Source organism: Myotis brandtii, unplaced genomic scaffold, assembly GCF_000412655.1.
Source record: "Myotis brandtii unplaced genomic scaffold, ASM41265v1 scaffold43, whole genome shotgun sequence".
In the NCBI taxonomy this organism is placed as follows: domain Eukaryota; kingdom Metazoa; phylum Chordata; class Mammalia; order Chiroptera; family Vespertilionidae; genus Myotis; species Myotis brandtii.
Window position 1 is genome coordinate 2484980 of NW_005366455.1, and position 15130 is coordinate 2500109.

The 15130-nt window shown below is 40.5% G+C and overlaps 1 protein-coding gene across 1 annotated transcript in view; it reads left to right on the forward strand.

The window, feature by feature from the left end:
- The window catches only part of DYTN (dystrotelin), a 53196-nt gene that overhangs the window by 23650 nt on the left and 14416 nt on the right, over nucleotides 1–15130 (forward strand). Inside the window, exons 9-10 of the mRNA XM_005874266.2 lie at nucleotides 4148–4259; nucleotides 5681–5829. Of these exons, the coding sequence (XP_005874328.1) occupies nucleotides 4148–4259; nucleotides 5681–5829 (261 nt within the window). The remainder of the gene's footprint in view (nucleotides 1–4147; nucleotides 4260–5680; nucleotides 5830–15130) is intronic.

Genomic DNA, 15130 nt, shown 5'->3' on the forward strand with positions numbered 1-15130 from the left:
CAAACACAACTTTTCTATTGAAATATTTTTTTCAAAATCATTATGTGTAACATATAGCAGATATTATTATTCCTATTTTATAAAAGACTTTGAATGACTTGCTAAGGTCACTCAAAAGCAAGCAGTGGCAGCCCAGCTGAGGTAGCTCAGGAGGTCACGATTCAATCAATTCCTGGTCAAGGCACATGCCTGGGTTGTGGGCTCCATCCCCAGTGTTGGGCATGCAAGAGGCAGGCGATCTATGATTCTCTCATCACTGATGTTTCTATCTCCCTCTCCCTCTCCCTTCTTCTCTGAAATAAAAATATATATATATTATGAAAACAACAACAACAACAACAACAAAAAAAAACTAGCAGCGGCAGAGGGCAAGCAGGACCACACTTTAAGTTTTAGATTATGTCCGTATCTATTCAGGAGGCTAAGCTTTTTCTTAGAAGAGCATCTATGTGAACTGTCTTTCCTCCTAGACATCCAAGGCCATGCACAGTTCTCAGATTATGAGACAGCTGGGTGAGCTGGGCAAGGCCTGTATCCTCTCTGAGCCTCAGTTCTTTGTAAGGAAAACAAGGAGGGGTGGGTCAAATGATGTCATTGGCCTCTTTTAGCTGTAACCTTCTGAATCTATTAGAAATGGCTTCAATGCATTACAATCCTGACCTTAATCCTGTGTTTTGGGCTCTTGTAAACTCCAACAGTAGCCTCAAGGCTTTTCATTTTAGTGAGCTTAATAAAGCCATTTTAGAGAAGTGTTCTCAGATCTGGAGGTAGCAGGAAGAGGGCAAAGACTTGACTTTCTAAAGAAAGCGAAAGTACAGACTCAAGGTTGTTCCTAAGCCACGTGTTATGTTTTAGCAGGACGTGTCCCATTTATGCTCTGTAATAGCCATTGAAGGTTGAGATGGGATTGGGGGGAAACTTGGTTCTCCGTTGGTAAAGGCATCAATGACAGACCAATCTCATTATCTACATTACACCCTTTCTCACAAACCTGCAGGTAGTTTCAGAGCCTAGGGGAACTAATGCAAGGTCAGGGTCAACATACCGTCCTAGAGTAGTCAACCACAACCATATGTAATACTGGATAAAGCAGCCAGTGCAAATGGCTTATCCAATAATCTTATTAAAATACTCTATTATTATACATTTCATGTGAAAAGTCTTCCCAATTATTCACGTTTGTAAAAACTTTGCAATGCTGAGAAGGAAGGGTTCATCAGTCCATTTTCCTGGTGAAGAAACAGTGATTCATTTAACTTCATTGGACTTAAGTTTATTGAAAACTTCCCATGGACCAGGTATCCTCCAAAACAGGATTTACATTTCCACTTCCAGGTCACTGGTACTGGTGTCTGTGAAATCAAACTCAGGCCTCCTGCCTTGGTGGTCTATGATAGTGGCTAAAATAGCTGGCTCTCTGGTCAGATGGTATCCCTGGGCTCTGAGCCTGCTTCTACAACTTACCATGTGGTTGTGTAGCTGTCTGAGCTGTGGAACTCTTTCTGATTCAGTTTCTTCATCTGTAAAATAAGAAGAAGAACATATTACCTTAAAGAACTTCCAGGGGACTAACCTGTCGCAGTCTTTTTGCAGCAAGGGTTCAGGAATCTGGAGAAGGGCTGCGCATAAATGAATAGAGACTAGACAAGAAATATAAATTTGGAAGTCATTTGGGGGAACCAGGCGGAGGCTTCACCCTCTAGTGGGGTGGCTCCCCAAATCTCCGGACCCACAGCTTTTTATTTACTGGAAAACACATTGGCTCTTTAGGAATGCAAACAGGCATATCAAAGGTAAAATTTGGTAAACAGGAAAAGATTATCAAGTTAGGGCAGTGGTGGGCAAACTGTGGCTCACGAGCCACATGCGGCTCTTTTGCCCCTTGAGGGTGGCTCTTCCTCAAAATACCAACTTCTGCGCATGGACTATGAAGTTTCAATCGCACTGTACATGCGTGCCCGCACATGGTATTTTGTGGAAGAGCCACATTCAAGGGGCCAAAGAGCTGCATGTGGCTCGAGAGCCGCAGTTTGCTGACCACTGGGTTAGGGGAAATGCCTACAGCTGTTCAGCAGCAGGTAATAATATGCAGATTTTCAGCCCTGCTGAAAATGTCCATCAGCCTTCTGACAAACTTCTCGCATTTATTATGCTAACTACTGCTCGTAGCCTCCAGCACTAACCGTGGCAACACATGTACCCTGCCTGCTGCATCGTAAGTGCTCAAAAATGTTAGCTACTATTATAGCCATTCAACACTATTAATATCTTACCATGGGACCAACATTGGGTACAACAGTGAATAAGGACAGTGAGGGTTGGTCTCATGGCACTTACATTCTCCGGCTCTGCTTTACTGGTAAATGACCGGTCAGACTTCCAAGACCTTCCGCCATTGGCCCCAGGGGTGTTCCAAGGTTTTATTCCTCTGCTCTTCAGAATGATCAGCAGGTCTGACCAATTTGACTTGCTCCAAACCCTTCTTCACACCAGCTCATATTACCTTACTCCTCCTCTGATTCCTCTCTGGGATTTCCCCCACCTTCATGTCCAGCCCAGGCTTCACTGCATGGCTTGGCATGTCTCACTTTTTCACACCATACCAGCCCACAGGAACGTCCCCCTCCCTCCCCCCATCACACTTATTTTCCATGCCTCTCACCGACACATAATCACATGGTACTTAACTTGCCTGGTTAGAATCTCAAGCTACCGTATCGTCTCTTTGCAGCAAGATATGAAATGTGAAGAGTGTAGGGATTTTGCCATAGTTCCCTTTTCTGTGTGTGAGTTTTAAGACAAGGATTACAAACTCAAATGCTACAGGAGCAAGGCCAGGAGTAGAAGTGAGGGTAGGGCCTGTGGCGAGCTGAGGACAGTCTGTCTGGGAGGAGGAGCTGCATTGGCCTCACTGATCGATGCCATTGATGAAAAAGACAGTGCTCTAATCCATGTGCTCTGCAGCTGGAGAAGAGAGTTAAAATATTGGGGGAGGAGGGGAGTATAGATCTCTGATCTTTTACAAACAATATGATACCACTCCCTTCTCCTTCTGACACAGGAGAGTTAAGGTTCCTACTATTCATAACAGGAAAACTGCAGTATTGGGCTGTTAAGAAACGTGTGTGTGATGGTCACTTTAGCTTGAGGGGAATTCCCCCTCCTCCACTTACTTTATTTTTTACGGACAGACTTCTAGAAAAATGACAAAAGTGTGTTTTAAATTAGTTATCTACTAGAGGCCCAGTGCATGAAATTAGTGCACTGGGGGCGGGTCCATCAGCCCAGCCTGCACCCTCTTGCAGTCTGGGACCCCTCAGGGGATGTCTGCCTGCTGGCAGTCATACATTCCTCTCACAGTCCCGGATCCCTCACTCCTTACTGCCCATCAGCTCGCTGCTCCTTATTGCTCCTTAGCGCTACCATGGAGGCGGGAGAGGCTCCCACCACCGCCACTGTACTTGGTCAGCCGTGAGCCTGGCTTCTGGCTGAGTGGCGCTGCCCCTATGGGAGCACACGGAACACCAGGGGACAGCTCCTGCATTGAGTGTCTGCCCCATGGTGGTCAGTGTGCATCATAGCGACCGGTTGTTCTGCCGTCTGGTTGATTTGCATATTAGGCTTTTATTATATAGGATGGCTTCATTCTCTCCAGCACCATTCAGGAATGCAGGTCCAATATCATCACATCTTGCAAAATTTTAACAGAAGGCAGAATTAAAACTTTATTAAAATCTCTTAGTTTTTTTTTTAAAGTTGGCAACTAAATTAAAAATATTTGAATGCATTGTGCAGCTGCACAACATGAGGTCTGTCCTAAGGGTTGTAGCACACATTGCCCTGCATATACAAGTATTTGGGGGGAAGGAGTGAGAAATGAATGAGACTTCCATACTCTAGTTTGTTGGCTAAAACTATATGAATATAATGCCATGTTATACAAATACTGTCAAAAGAAGATTTATTTGAGTAAATAAACATATCAGAGTCATTTACCATCCATCCCTGCAAAGTTTGGGAGAACCTTTATGCTCACTTGACAGCTCAGATGTCCCCTGCATGTTCCTGCTCATTTTCCACCTGAATATTATTTTCCTTGTTCGCCTACTAGTAGTGATGCCAGCCCCGCTCCCATTTTCATTGGCAGATATCGCTGCCTGAAGTGCCTCAACTTTGACATCTGCCAGATGTGTTTCTTATCTGGTCTCCACAGCAAGTCCCACCAGACGTCTCATCCTGTGGTTGAGCACTGTGTCCAGGTAACACCTAACCTATTGTCCCAAACTACTCCTGAATCGTGTCGGGACCAGCTACAGCAGTTTAGACACTTTCCCTCCAGAAAAACCAGAGTCTGCTCCTTTCATTAGAAATATTTATGACTAAGGAAGTGGCAAAGTGAACCTTAAATATCTCTCAGTATAAATACGTTTTCTTTACATTGTAAATTTAAATAAAACCTTTTGGGGGGAAGAATAGGCCAAACTGAGTCCAGTCTGAAGCCATCGATCCCAGATTGTGTATTAGAAAATGTCTGCAGTGTAAGAGGGGTGAGGCGTTGGAAATGGGTGCGGATTAAAAAGAAAAGGATCTGGTTGGTAAAGATGATGCAACAAGGCTTCTTGTTTCTAGGACATTTGGGGAGTTTTCCTTTTTAACATCTTTTTCCTGAGTCCTAAATGTCAAGTATTTTTTCTCAAAGAAAAATGAAAGAGAAAGACAACTATCTCAGTTTTTAGTGGAAGATTATAAAACTAAGACTTTTAAAAGAAACATTTAATAATCAGCAAGAGAATTCAGATCTTTCTAAGAGGAAAGAGAAATGGGATAGTACATTTTAAACAAAGAGAATTTTAACTTTTCCAGAAAGAACACTTTCTTCTCATCACAGCCTCTCTGTGAATCAGTTTCTCCACACAGATGACATCACCCTCAAACGCCACAATAGTGAATGAAGTGTCTTGATTAGCTAGCTTTGCAGAGGACAGTTTTCTCTCGTTCTCCCCTTTAACACACATAGTCCACAAAAGTCAAGTGTCTGGGTCTTGCCAAATAATTCCCAGTGGGCACTGCTTTGCTAAACTTTATTAACCCAAATCCTCAGGTTCAATGGCCTGAGATCTGTTTGTAAAAGCCTGGGGAGAAATAGGCTTATCGGTGTTAGACTGACACCGTGTGGCCACTTTGTTATTACACTTAAGATTTCAAGTGCTGGAAATTTTAACAATTCATTGCATTTCTTCTTTGCTTTTTTTTTTTGTTTGTTTTTTGGCAGAGGTTCTTAATGTGGGGTTGATGGATGGACTGTAGGTGGCCTGAGCATATTTCTGGAGATAAATCCATGGGTGATCACCCAATTCTCAAAGGAATCCACAACCCAAATGTTAATGACCATGGACTTGGTCCTCCTTCATCCCCCCTTCTAGCTTTAACATCCCACAATACTGGGTGGCTCGAAGGGAGAAGAGTTACCGTGGAAGTTGGGGGGTATGCTCTGTGTACACATAGACACAGAGAACGTAAAGAAATGCAGGTAGTAAGAAAGTAAGATGATTTTTCTGAGGACATAAACGTAGGTGAAGCAATTCCAGAGACTTTCACAGCAGCCGGTCTGCCCAGATAAGGAAAGACCACCATGTTGAGACTGACCTGACGCCCTCTGTAATGTTGGCCGTTCCAGGAGATGTCCGCCAAGGAGTATACCAGACTCCTCCTGGGGACCCTCAGGAGCAACCTGCTCCAAGAGTGCTGGCGGAGGAAAGAGGCTGCGAGAAGGCAGTGGCTGCTGGATCGGGTGAAGGCAAAGGCCGCGGCTGACCGTGCACAGGCCAGGTGAGTGTCTGTGAGAGTCAACCGTGCAGAGTGGCAGCCCAGGCCAGAGCAGCAGCTTCCATAATGCTGACGAACCTAAGATACAGTAGAAAGAGGCAAAAATACCTTCAAGTGGCCCATCCAATTATTTAGAGTTATTCCAACAGCAGGTGTCAGCCACAAAAGATTTTTGATATTAGAGTATTTGAATAGCTTTGTTTCATATACCTACTTTTGGTTGGTTTGTCTTTGAAAGCTTAATTCAGAATTAATACTTCTTTAAAAAAAGGGAAGATAGTATTCCATCACTCACAGATGAATGCTTTTCACACTTTAGTGTTCCAAAACAGGAATGATGCTGTAGGTACAATTTTTCATTCTTCTCTTCACCTGCATTAAGTAAAGAGCATTTCCCATCTCATTAGTTTCCAAAATGTCATTTTTAATGGCCTAACTCTAATAAGGAAGTGCCACAATTCACAAGCAATCCCTTATATCATTGAAAATTTTAGTTATTTTCAAATTTTATTACCCTAAATTCTGTTATCAACATCCCTATCCACGTATCTTCTCATACTTTTAACATTTTATTAAGATAAATTTACTCAAGTAAAATCTTGGGTCAAAAATGTGAATTTTTTTAATTCTCAAAATTCAGAATGCCAAATTATGCTCCAGGGAGTCATCCCAAAGCACACTGCCACACCCCTGGTACAAGATCACCATCACATACCCGATCACCACCAAAGGTGACCTTTACAAAGTCTCTGTGACCTTAATTTTTGAAATAACCCCTTCTTCACAATTTAAAATTTGAGAAGGTAAAGAGAAGAGAGGGCATTTCCTATAGCTTATGGTCATTAAACTTTTGGGAGGCAGAAACAGAATTATTTGTTCCCATTTTATCTACTGGGAGAAGAAGAAAAGATCAATTTAAATAGGTATTAATTTGTTGATTTCTTTTGTAATTCTCTAATCTTTTCTCAGGCATCCCACCAGTATAATTCTATCTCAACCCCAGGCCCTAGTTCTGTGGTTATTTTGTCACTTTACAATTTGGTATAATTAAATATATATTTTTAGCTCTTTAAATGAAAAAGTACATATTGACTTCTCAATTAGAGGGCATTCACTATGTCTGTATCACATTTCCTAGCAGGTTGATATCAATATATTCTTATAAAATTTGTGTATCATGTGGGTGTATATCTTTAATAGAGTACAAAGAATTTTAAAGTAAAAGCAAAGATTTCAGGTTCTAATGTATCTGTCTCCTTCAATCCATTTATTTCACCCTCCCTAGCAGAGGATCAGTACAATAAGTCAGTTAGCCACCCAGATGTATCAGATACTTGATATCTCGTTTAAATTCCTACATTGTCATAGAGCACAAAGTTCCATATTCTTATTTGCATTTTTTTTTACCACTGAAGTCTGACTCATCTTTTAAAAACACAAATATGATTATATTTCTTACATGTTCATCTCCCCCAAAGTCCCATGCCTTAAATCCCTCCATTATCTTTCCATTGTTTTAAGCTAAAAACTAAAAATTGTAACATGACTTAGAAAAGTGCTGCATATTTGAACCATCCTGATGACCTCTCTATTTCACCTCCATGCCCCAAGTCCCCACCTACATTCTTGCTGCTCCAGCCCTGATTCCTCCCCCTTCCCCATAAGACTAAGCCAGATCCCCTTCTCTTAAAACTGAAACCTTTACTTTAAAGAATTGATACCTCTAGACCACCTCCCTGAATGGCTTGACTCCTCAGCTCCTAAAGACCCACGAAAGCTCTTTGCTCAAATGTCATCTCATCCTTAAGGCCTTTCCTGACACCCACTTAACATTTGAGGCTCTGTCCCCACTCTGGAACTCTCAATTCCCTATCTATCTATCTATCTATCTATCTATCTATCTATCTATCATCTATCTCTTTGTCTCTTCCTCTAAAATCAATCAATTGATCGATCAATCAATAAGGTGGGCATAGCCGGAACCGGTTTGGCTCAGTGGATAGAGCGTCGGCCTGCGAACTGAAAGGTCCCAGGTTCGATTCCGGTCAAGGGCATGTACCTGGGTTGCGGGCACATCCCCAGTAGGAGGTGTGCAGGAGGCAGCTGATAGATGTTTCTAACTCTCTATCTCTCTCCCTTCCTCTCTGTAAAAAATCAATAAAATATATTTAAAAAAAATAAGGTGGGCATAGTGGGCTTGAGTGAGAGGTGATATTTCAACAAAGACTTAAAGGAGCTGAGGGAGTGAACGCACTGGTAAGTGAGAAAAGTATACTGCAAGTTGAGGAGACAGCAGCTCAAGGCAGGAGTGAGCCTGGCAGATGCAAAAAAAAAAAACAACAAAAAACAAAAAACAAAAAAACAGTGAGGAGGCCAGTGTAGCTGAATGGAATGAAGGAAGAGATATTGGGAATAGATTAAAGGGGGCAAAAGTAGGAGCAAGGTTATGTGAATGTTTTTCTAAATTTTCTTCAAATGTTTCTATTTTCAATGCATTGGAAATTTATTTTAGCAAGGGTCTAACTTTGCTTTCTTTAAGATAGATAGCCAGTTATGCTGTCTTTTCCCCACTTAATTAAAATAATATTAGGTTTCTTCATATAGTTGGATTAATTAGTACAATTTATATTCTCATCCTCAGATCCATGGATCAATTCTTGTATCTATACTAAATAATATAGTTAGGGTGATGGTATAGTATGTAGAAGTATAAAGTTGCTGTCATCTGAAATGGGGGAGACTATAGTGGAGAGGAGAGTAAAGTGAAGGGGGATGTTTAGACTGAGATATCTCTTAGACATCCACATGGAGATGTTGAGTATGCAGTTGGCTATTCATGTCTGGAATTTGGGAGAAAGTCTATTGGAGATACAAATTTGGAAGTTGTTAACATATATGGTTTTTTAAAGCCATGAGATCAAATTAGATCACCAAAGGAAGTGTGTAGATGAAGAAGAGAGGAGAGTTGAGGACAGAGCACTTCGATATTTCACATTACAAAGTTGATGAGAAGTAAAGCCAGCAAGAGCTACTGAAAAAGAGTGATGAATGAGGTAGGAGGAAAACCAAGAAAATGAGGACTCCTGAAAGACAGGTAAGAAAGTGTTCCAAGGAGGAGGGCATGGTCTACCGTGTCAAATGCTGCTGCGAGGTCAAGTAAGAATTGATCTTTGGATTTAGAAATAAGGAAATCATTGATGACCTCAAAAATAGCATTGTGGGACAGTGGTAGGTGAAAAATCAAACTAGAGGCAATTTAAGAGAGAATGGGAGATGAAGAATTGAAGATACTACATAATAATTTTTTCAGAATGTTTTACGTACAGGGAGCAAAGAGATTGTCTTAGATGGTAGAATGACTCAAGAGAATGTTTTGTTATAATGGAAAAAATAGAGCATGTTAGTGTACTGAGGGAATGATTCTGTAGAGAGAAAAGTTGGTGATTTGGTATAAGAGGGGAGAATTGTTGGAGCGATGGCACTCAGCAGTTTAGAAGGAATGAGGGCTAGAGCACATGTGGAGGAACTGACTTTAGGAGAGTGGTATCTACTCAACATAAAAATATATACAAGATTTGGCCCTTGACCCACTTTTGGAACTCTGTCCTATGGGAATGAAAGCAACTCTCATATAGTAAAAAAATGGTGGAACATACATGACACAGACATACACAGAACATAATGAATCTACTTAAGAACAAATTTTAGTACCTATTAATTATACTAGAGAGCATTCACCATCATACATTAAGAGAAAAAAGGCAAGTGGCTGAATAATGTGCATGGACTAGTGCCATTTTGTTTCAAAAACAAATTCAACATGTATTTTGATGGTTGTAAATATTTGTATGAGTACAGAAAATGATGTTGGACGCCCCCAAGGTATTAAAAATGATCTCAGATGGGGTAAGAATAGAGTCTGTCTGTCACTCACAAGATGCATGACAAAGAAGTGACAGGCTATCCTGCTTTTCTCTACCCCAAATTGCCTACCCCTTTAAGCAAATAATTAAATGTGCTACAGAATAATTGCTTCTTTTCCGGACTCTCCTTGAATTCTGTTGAAAGAATCACATTATGTCCAAAAATGATTGTCTATTTGTCTGTTATTAGATGGGAAGTCTCCGTGAACAGGGAGTTCTCTGCTTTCTTTAAAAATCGTGTTTTTTTTTTCATCTGCAATATCTCAAGATGGTAAGAGGTTTTAAATAGTTTCTGAAGAAAGGAGTGAAAGGAAATGAAGTTATATAAAACGGAACTTGCCTGACCTTAAACTAGTCTGCTCTATTCTATGCTCTTTCAGATACGACATCATAAACCCACAGCTGCGCTTAGAACCCCTAGTATCTGACCTGGACGAGATGACCCAGGGATTTCCTGTAGTCATCCCTGAATATCTCTGCATTCTTATTTCTAGATGGTCAAGTGTGTGTGTGTGGGGGGTGGGGGGAGGCAGTGGAGGAATTTCCGTTCCTATTATTAGGTAATTGACTATCAACTGAGTAGTTGGAAAGAGCACAGAGAACAAATGTTGGGTTGTTTTATTGCTATTGTTTGGATACTAAATTTAATATATGATTTAACATTTTCTAAGACTCTCCTCAATGTCATACCTGATAATTAAAGATTATTACAACCTCTCATAAAACCCTCCTTTATTACAGGCTCTCCGTCCAATACCCAATTGGTCCAGTGGAAACAGCTGCCATGAAGGCCTCCAAACGAATATGTCAAAGGATGTCTCAGGCTCAACAAACTGATGACAGCAGCTCACATCATCAGGTGAGTCCAAAAGGGGAAGGAGCCGTTGTTAAGGCACAATTAATCTGGACCATTCTGTAATGACACAGTCAGATTCTGTGAATCATTCCCTGGTTTGGGGAATATTTTCAAGATGTTCATGTGATCAAGGAAAAATCTAGGGACATATTTTTAAAATAACTTTTTAACTTCAGTCAAGAAGTGCTACATATTTATTATAGAAAATTTGGAAAAGTTATAATAGAGCAAAGACTAAAGTCAAAGTTATAATCAACCCCTAATATAACCACTGTTAACTATTATAATCTTTCCTGCTAACATTTTTAATGTGATTTATATCCTATTGGGTGTCTAGTTCTTTATCAATATACTAGAGGCCCGATGAAGCCCCGGCTTCATCCAGAAGGTCATCTGGATGGTTGTCTGGAAGGTTGTCCAGATGATTGTTCTGCTGTTCGGTCTAATTAGAATATTAGCTCTTTATTATATAGGAAGTTATGTTGTGAGCATTTTCATTGCCAATACAGTTCTTCAAAAACAATCTGAAAGGTTGTATAATTTTTATTTAAGTGAACTTAACGTTATTGAACACCTCTGTTATTTGGGTTATTTCTGATTTTTTCTATATTCTAAAAATTTACTATCTCAATAGAAATAAAACAAACAAAAAAGGAAACTTTCAACATTGGGTTACTTTGTAAATAATCCCATATGAGCTAAATTGATGGTGTATAAGATCATATAGAAATGCAGTTGGAATAGAAAAAATATTTAATAGAGAAAACTTGTTCTAGAATATTGTTTTTGTGCCCAGAAGCAGGAATGCTGAATCATATGATAGTTTGATTTTCAATTTTTTGAGGAGCCTCCATACTGTTTTCCATAGTAGCTGCCCCAATTTACATTCCCACCAATAGTGTACAAGGGTTCCCTTTTCTCCACATCCTCACCAACATTTGTTATTTTCTGTCTTTTTTATAATAGCCATTCCAGCAAGTGTGAGGTGTCACTCATTATGGTTTTGATTTGCATTTCCCCAAGTGATGTTGAGCATATTCTTATGTACCTGCTGGTCATTTGTATGTTTTCTTTGGAAAAATGTCTATTTGTATTGCCTGCTCATTTTTAAGACAGATTATTAATTAGGTTTTTTGCCATTGAGGTATGGCATAGATATGTATATATTTTTATATATGTGGGATATCTATAATAATAAAAGGGTAATATGCTAATTAGACTGGATGTCTTCCGGACCTCATTCCGGATGACCTTCTTGACGAAGCTGGGCCAGAGGGAAGCCAGCCCAGGTTCTGAGTGCCTGCTGGTGGCCGGAGGAGAGAAGCAGCCTGGGTCCCAGGTGCTGGAGGGAAGCTGGTGCCAGCAGCCGGGGAAAGGAAGGCCTACTCTTGCATGAATTTTCGTGCATCAGGTCTCTAGTATGTATATATTGATATATGTGTGGGATATATGTGTAGGGTATACATACACATGTTTTCCTCAATGAACTCTCAAAACTTTGTGCTAGTTCAAACTGCTGTCTTTGTTTTCAGTGGCCCCCTGGTACCTGGGGCATGCTGGGTTCTGCCAGCATTCCAATATAAGCTTACTTCCTATCATTCTATGTTCTCACTAGGGCACCCTGGGTATTTTATGTTGTTGCTGCTATTGTGAATAAAGGCCTTTCTCATTTATATATTTTTCTTAATTATTGGTGATGGCATATTACAAAGTTATATATTTTTGAATAGTTATCTTTTAAAGACAAACCTTTCTGAATTCTCTTAATTAATAATTTCAAATATTGGTTTAGGTTTAATCTCTTGCTTCTAAATAGAAAATTAAGTGGTCTGGGGAAAAAAGATGTTTTGGTCTCTTTCTGTACAGTACTTACACCTCTCATTTCTGTTTCATGTCTCCATTCCTGAAAGACTCCAGATCTTTCAGAACAATATGAATAATGCAAGAGATGATGGGGCAGCTTATTTTATCTTAAATGGGATTAGATTTAATGGGGGTATTTCCCTAGTGTTTCTCCATTAAATATGCTGATAGTTGTTGGTTTGAGATTCTTTTCAATGAGGAGGAAGTCATTTTCTTTTCCTATTTTTTAAGTGTTTTGGTACGCAATCAGAAGTCATCAAATTTATTTATTTTAAATACCTTTTTAGCATCAATCAAAATTATCCCATGTTTTCCCTTATTGGAAGTATTGCATTAGCAAATAGAATCCTTGATAAGTAAACATCCCTGGCATTGCTGGAACTAAAAGTTGTATTTGTTTGTAGTGGATTATGCTTTAAATCCACTTTAAATTTGATTTGCTCATGTTTTAAAACTTAGAATTGCAACATGCGAGTTAGGATAGTATCATTCTCTCTCTCTCTCTCTCTCTCTCTCTCTCTCTCTCTTTCTCAATACTATCTTTGTCAGTTTTGAGTATTTGAGTTTTGGTGGTTGCATCAAGCAGCTAGTCATTTTTCATCTTTTGTTGTCTTTAAAACAATTTATCTTACATAAGTACTATTTATTTAACAATTGCCAGAATCCAAGAGTAAAACCCTAGAACACTGGACCCTTAATGATATTTCAGTAAATTTTTCTGGGTAGAAGTATGAATGGAGAGTAGGTCTTATGACCACCCACTAACGCGCAGGCTGTGCAGCTGCCTCTGGGATGTTCCTTCAGGTCTGTGTGCACTTTCGTCATCAGCTCCGTAAATGGAGCCACTCAGACACCCCTCAGGACACCTGGCGTCACTTGGCAGAGAGCTGGAATTACATGTGTGAGGACAGAGGAAGAGCTGCTCTGTTTCCTGCTTCCAAGAAAAGAGGAAGAAAAGCCATTTCACAATACAGAATTTTTTTTTCACTTTAACATGTATTTGTTCTGAGGGATGAAATTTTAAAGAGGTTTTGCTGTTTGAGTTTTTCTTCTTTATTTTACTTTCCTTTTACTCCCTTGGATCTCTTTTTCATTGTTAAAGTTGCTGCAGCCTATCTTTCTTTGATTAAAAACAAACAAACATCTTTAACAGTATAAATAACACCTGAATCAGTTTGGCTTATAAAAAGTTAAAATATCACAGGTAAAGGTAAAGCCCTTCTCAACCACAATTCTCAACCCAGGTCTGGTCCCTAGTTCCCCAGATGTAATCTGTTTGAGTTATACCTTTGCAGACTTTAGTCTATGCATTTTCAAAAATGCGTACATGACTAAGTATTTGCAGAATGTACACTTTTAAAAAACCAAGAAGCATTTCGAATCTACTTGCTGAAAAAATTTCATTGGGAGAAGGTCACAGAGCGTAGCCACAGCTGCTTACAAATGTAGAGTAATGAGATCCCATCTCCCATCCAGATGTGTGGGCGCCAAAGGCTGGTACATGGTGCCCCGGGAGCCAGAGCCAGCCTGGGGCAGGTCAGGACTTGCGCTTGGGTTGCAAAGTGTGATGTGAGAGATAAGGTTTTGTGGGAGAATTCTAAATGAGAGCAGAGCTGACTATTATTAACTCAAAGAGAAGTGATGATGCGAAGTACACATCCTATTTGGCATCAGTGGAAAGACACAAAAGTTTAAGTAGGAGGTGGAAGATAGAAGTGAAAGATTTCTTGAGCCAAGAGAGAGCAAGTGACCCAACTGCTTTGGCATATACTTTTGAAGAAGGAGGTGTCCTGGGCAGCAACTTAATTTGAGCAAAAGACTATTGTAACTTAATTTTAAAACCTAAAACTCACCTGGCCGGCATGGCTCAGTGGTTGAGCATCGACCTATGAACCAGGAGGTCACAGTTCAATTCCTGGAGAGGCACATACCAGGGCACAGTGTGGGGCATGCAGGAGGCAACAGATCAATGATTCTCATCATTGATGTTTCTATCTCTCTCTCCTTCTCCTTTCCTCTCTGAAATAAATTAAAAATATATTAAAACAAACAAACCTAAAACTCTTTTTTACGTTTAAATCGAAATTAAAAATATATTAAAACAAACAAACAAACAAACAAACAAACAAACCTAAAACTCTTTTTTACGTTTAAATCCTTTAAAGGAGATTTTTATGTAAAAATAATATTATGTGACTACTAGGGGCCCAGTGCACGAATTCATGCACCTTGAAAGGAACTGTGGGCCACGAGGCTGCAGTGGGCACAGGGGCGGGTCTCGGCCCATCCTCCGTGCCCCCGCCTGGCCCCTCCTGTTGAGGCCCCCAGTCCCCTGTCTGCCGGCAGCCCTGCTCCCATGTGCTGACCGTGCCGGCCCCACTTGCACCCACTGACAGCGCAGAGTGATTGGGGCCGGCACTGGGCACCAGCACCGGCGGGACTGTGGCACGCAGGAGCAAAGAATTATCAGTAACCACCAGAGGCTCACCCAAATGACAGCGACTGGCACCCCGCCTTGGTCTGGCGCCCCTGCTTACCTGCTCCACCATCCTGCCACAGCCAATGCCCGCCATGTTCTGCCTGCTGCCAATGCACATCATATTTCTGTGTGCACCCCCTGGTGGTCAGCACATGTCATAGCGACCAGTTGTTTGGTTGGTTG